General features: G+C 35.6%; 1 protein-coding gene across 1 annotated transcript in view; it reads left to right on the top strand.

The window, feature by feature from the left end:
- Positions 1 to 3,599: 3,599 nt before the first annotated feature.
- HELRODRAFT_178239 (hypothetical protein) overlaps positions 3,600 to 5,359 on the top strand; it is a gene marked incomplete at both ends in the record, with an annotated part of 7,104 nt that continues 5,344 nt past the window's right edge. Inside the window, 3 exons of the mRNA XM_009026350.1 lie at positions 3,600 to 3,627; positions 4,578 to 4,673; positions 5,183 to 5,314. Coding sequence (XP_009024598.1) covers positions 3,600 to 3,627; positions 4,578 to 4,673; positions 5,183 to 5,314 — 256 coding nt within the window. The remainder of the gene's footprint in view (positions 3,628 to 4,577; positions 4,674 to 5,182; positions 5,315 to 5,359) is intronic.

Raw genomic sequence — 5,359 nt, 5'->3', positions numbered from 1 at the left:
AGAAGATATAACGGAGTATTTTTGTCAATTTGAAATAACCGCAAAAGTAAATAAGTGGACATCACAAGAAAAAGCACTATCCCTTTTGCATGCACTAGATGGGAAAGCAAGAGGTGTATTTCACGAATTGCCAGATATTGACACAGTCACGTATAACGAGATTAAAGAGCTGTTGTTTAAACGATTTGGACCATCGAACTATTCAGAAACACACGAGTATAGTTTATCGCAGCTTAGATTACAAAAAGATCAGAACATTCGAGATGTGTCCCAGGAAGTTAACAGACTGTCAAGGCTATCCTATCCAGAGTTAAGTAATGCCATGAGAGAAAAGTTTGCAGTAAAACATTTAATTAATGCCATTGGTAATAAAGATATCATGTTTTATGTAAAGGACAAAGAACCAAGAACATTAGATGAAGTATGTCAACTATATGAAAAATATAAAGTTTTATCAGATGATGGCAAGAGAAGTCATTCGAGATCTTTAATTCAGATAGTTCAAGATAATGACGAGTATGATGATAAGAAATCCAATGTTGTTAAACAGGATGATCCAATTACAAATATGAATAACAAAATAGAAAAATTGTTCAGCATGATTGATGAGATTAAACGAGATAAGTTTGAAACCAGAAATAACAATCAGAGAAAAGATGTTAACAATAAGTTTGGAAATAATAATAATTTAATCAGAAACAACAGTACGATTGACCAAAGAAAAAGTAGTTATCAGCAAAATAACAGAAACTTCAGTCAAGTGAACACTAATAACTTCAGACAAAATGTTGGTAGTTTTAAAAATACGACGAGATTAAATCGAAACGTTCAAACAGTAAAAACACCCTCCAAGTGTAACCATGATAAGGAAGCATTAGTTCATTTAGAAGCTGTATTTAGAAACAAACATTTAAAATGCCTACTAGATAGTGGTGCAGATGTAAATCTTTGTCCAAAGAAATTTGTTGATGATTTGAAAATTTTGAAAAGTAACAAAGAATTGTATGCAGTTAATAACATGGAGTTAATAGTAAACGGAACAATTACACTGCCATTAGAACTTAAGTATCAGAAGATTCTTACAACTTTCTATGTGTCACCAAACGTTGATCATATAATTTTAGGAAAGTTATGAAAAAAATACACAAAATATCACGCACAATGCCGCATATGAGTCAGCTTAAAATACTGCTTTTATTCATATAATATATTTGAAATATACAGTTCTTAATTCTTATACGGTTCTTAATTTTATATTTACTTATAAAAAATAATATGCACATTTTGTCTATGCATGTCTTGTCTTGGGTTCCACCAAGATATGCTTCCTTACACTGGGATTCAAAGCTAATGGTGAACCAGACAACACATGATTTAGCTGAACGGCTTGTTGTATCTGTCGGGAATAATGCCAGCAATAAACTACTTGGAGTTCCAGCATATCAGCTCGGAACAGACAAGCGGTGTGGCACCATCATTGCTAGTACCACTGTGTAATCACTGTATTCATGGGAATGTGCTGACACAGTAGGAAACATGACATTTGATACAACTGCTAGCAACACTGAACACTTGAGTGCTGCTTTATATATTTCCCTGCAGCAGAACCTTGGACGTGTTCCCTTCTATGGTCTGCCTGTCGTCACCATGTTGGTGAAGTTATCCTTACACAAGTTTTTGACGATTTACACATAGAGTATTCAGATCACCAGAATATAATGCTTCAGTAAATTAAAAAAAAAATTTAACAAAATTTCTCATGGAAGTGATGAAATCCTCAGTCTATTTGACTCAACCCCCTCTTGTTTCAGTGTTGCTGAAACTTTGTCTAACATACGCAATGGAAAGACAATGCAATTGAAAGTGCTATAACTACAGCAGAACATCAACGTGAGGACTACAAGGAATTCAGTGAATTGGGTTTGTTGTATCTCAATAAAAGTGAGAGAAACTTTCAATTTCGTCGACCTGGAGCAGTGCACATAGCCCGATGGATGTCCAAAATTCTATACTCCATCAAAATGGTCCTCTTTAACCAAAAATTCTAATATTTTACCATAAGTCTAATTTCATTAAATGGAACATGAAAATCATATAGCCGAAATATAAATAAAAAGTTGAAAATATTTAGGGGCGTTTAATGCACCATAAAATACATACACACATTGACACACATGCACACACACACACACACACACACACACACACACACATGCACACATACCCACATACACTCTCACGCAAACACAAACACACACACTCACTAGCACATACACCTACCCTCATATACAAATACATACATATATCGCCGAACCTGATCGAATTCACCAGATTGTTAACGACCCGGCAGATCCGACCAAGCCCAACATAATTCATATTCAAAAAACATACTGCCTGAATACACAGATACATATACAAATTCACAATGATTTAAATATGAGATAATCAGCCCATTGTTACATACTTTACTAAAATCATTTACAAATAGCATTTATGAAAACATGAAAACACGTATACACGTGAAATTTTATTGTTTGTTAACCAAAACATAAGAAATGTAAATAATGTTGATGAAGAAAGAGGTGACTATGATACACACAAACACACGCACACACCCAACACACACACACATATCAAATTAAAAACAAAATATTTTGCTCAATCAAAATTTGCTCGATCGATGAATAGGATTACCATTGATTTGTATATTCAAGTCTGTAAATATACAAATCAATAGTTAGTATTCTTGGTTCAAATATTATGTATGTGCACTTGGTATAGTTTATTGCTAAATTATTAAAAGTAAACCAGTTGGCGATGAATGGAATTTCTTTAGTGCACCCAAAGCCAGTTCAAGTTTATTTAAGAAATAATTAAAATTGATGTCTGGCGTGCACTATAAGACAATCACATTTGTTGATTTAAAGTTAGAGAAAGAGTTTGATGCATAACATGTCTACATATTCATCATTAAATACACTATTAGCACAAACAGAACAATTAAAATCGCTTTTTACAAATATACCAACTCCACCACCCTGCCCAACATCTGTATTTTTATATATAAATTTATAATTTGGTAGGTGTATACAATCAGCCGTATTTCCATTCAACCAAGTTTCACTTATGACTATAATATTTAAAAGTTATAAAATTGATCAGATAACATGTTAAGTGATGATATTTTATTAAATAAGCTACCCCCATTTATAGGCAAAATCGATATATTGTTTTGAACTAAATATATTTGAAGTTTGATTAAACTATTGATAACAATTTTAGATGTAAAATACATATAATCTTTAAAAACATAGTTTAACTGATAGTTATCAGTTGTTGTCTCTATGATTGATGTTGTTTGTTGACTGGTAGTTTCCATCTTTCTTCTTGCTTGCTGACATGTTGTAATCGCACTCGCGTAAGAACGTATGCTTAGGCTATATGTCAGGGTTAACCAGTTTCTCACGTTCATTCAAAGGTATTATAATTTTGAAAGCCGTCGATTCCGATGTTTGACTTCTCTTTACCAACGGATCATCCGGATTTTTCTCACGGAGTATAGGAAAGCATTGTAGAAAAGCTATATTGTTTTGTTTCAAATGGTCTTCAATTACATTTCTGTTGCACGTACTGAAATTTCCGATCTAATAAATAATTTATTTTCTATTATTTTCGACGCTTTCAATGGACAGCTGACGCCGGTACCGTAGGTTTTCAGTTGTTTTGAAGCAGGTTTTGGGGATGCCAGTTGTGGAGAGGTTGACGATTTTTTCCGTTTTTTACTTCTCACCACTTGAAAACCATCGTCGCCGACAATTTCATCACACGACTCACTTTGCGACGTGTAGCGTTTAGCGGTTCTGTCGGTCCAAGATTTTTTACCAATGTAGTTGTCAACGTTATCACCTGAAAGAATTCTTGCACTGCTTACACTTTCAATGCGCTGTAAACGACCTTTACCGTTATTGTTGTGTTGTTCACGTGTGTTACACACACGTTCGTCCATTATCGTCTCTATTATTCAATTGTTTAGCTAATTGTACAATCAATTGTTTATTTTTCTTTATTTTATAATTTTCATTAACATTTTTGCTATTATCTTTCGCTAGTCTTAAAGGTATTCGGTATATATTATATATTGCAAATGTAGGCAACAGGTCTACCAAATTATTGTCAAAACAAAGTTTAATAGGTTCCATAAGTTCACTGACTTTATCATATTTAACAGTACCACAAGCCGTTAATTAAAGTTTATCGTTTTTTAAACTTTCTATTTTAGTTATTAAAATTTTTTTACCATTGATTATTTCATCATTAGCGTAGAATTCTACCACTTTCAATTTAAAACACTCGTCATTTATATTTTCTTTATTATTCAACAAAAACCGTAAAATTTCAGCAATACAAACACGTCTAGCCGCTAAGTTACAGCCAAGAATAGCATCACCACCATCATCATTATCATCATCACCACCATCATTATCACCACCACCATTATTATCATCGCCATCATCATTATCATTACCACCATCATCATTATCATCGTGGTTGAACATCGTCACTACCATCACTTCCAGGTGACCCATATTATCGGAACGTGGGATTGGTCACCCTGGAGGACGTCATCGAGGAAATCATCCAATCAGAGATATACGATGAGTTCGATACTGTCAGTTAGTACCGGGACGCTCTTTGTTTGTTTGCTTGTTTGCTTATATTTTTTGGCAGGGGCGACAAAATGGCGTGGTGATGGTGGTAGTGGTGAGTGGCTGTGGTGGTGGTGAGTGGCTGTGGTGGTTGTGAGTGGCTGTGGTGGCTGTGAGTGACTGTGAGTGGCTGCGTTCGATCGCAAATAGATTTCGTCTGTTGCGAGCGCGCACTTGTAGGATGCGCTGTCACTGCATGACAGCTCTGCGGAAATGGCCGCCACTGCGTGATGCGTTACACAGATGAGACATCACCTCTATTGTTGTTGTTGTTGCTGTTGTTGTTGTTGTTGCTGTCATCATTATTCTGTTGGTTCGTTGGTGTTTGTTGCTTGACCGATTCAGCGGGTGCATATCGTCGCTTTTGTTTGTGGCCAACTATATTGGGTTGTACATTTGTGCACATCCAACTCAAACTCGTTATACAAAACTTGTACATCTAAAACTACCACAACCATCATCGTCATCGCCACCAGCGGACAACATCACCCACTTGCCCCGCAAGACCCACCAGAAGGACTACCGCGTCTTCAACAAGTCCACCAACCTCAACTACCCTCACCTCTCACCCCAACTCCGCATGGNCACCTTCCAGTTTCTAAGTGCCAGTAAGTCACATCTGTGATGTGGGAGTATGTGTGTGTGTGTATGGG

The sequence above is a fragment of the Helobdella robusta genome (assembly GCF_000326865.2).
Source record: "Helobdella robusta unplaced genomic scaffold HELROscaffold_46, whole genome shotgun sequence".
In the NCBI taxonomy this organism is placed as follows: Eukaryota; Metazoa; Annelida; class Clitellata; order Rhynchobdellida; family Glossiphoniidae; genus Helobdella; species Helobdella robusta.
This window is presented reverse-complemented; position numbering and strand designations above follow the sequence as displayed.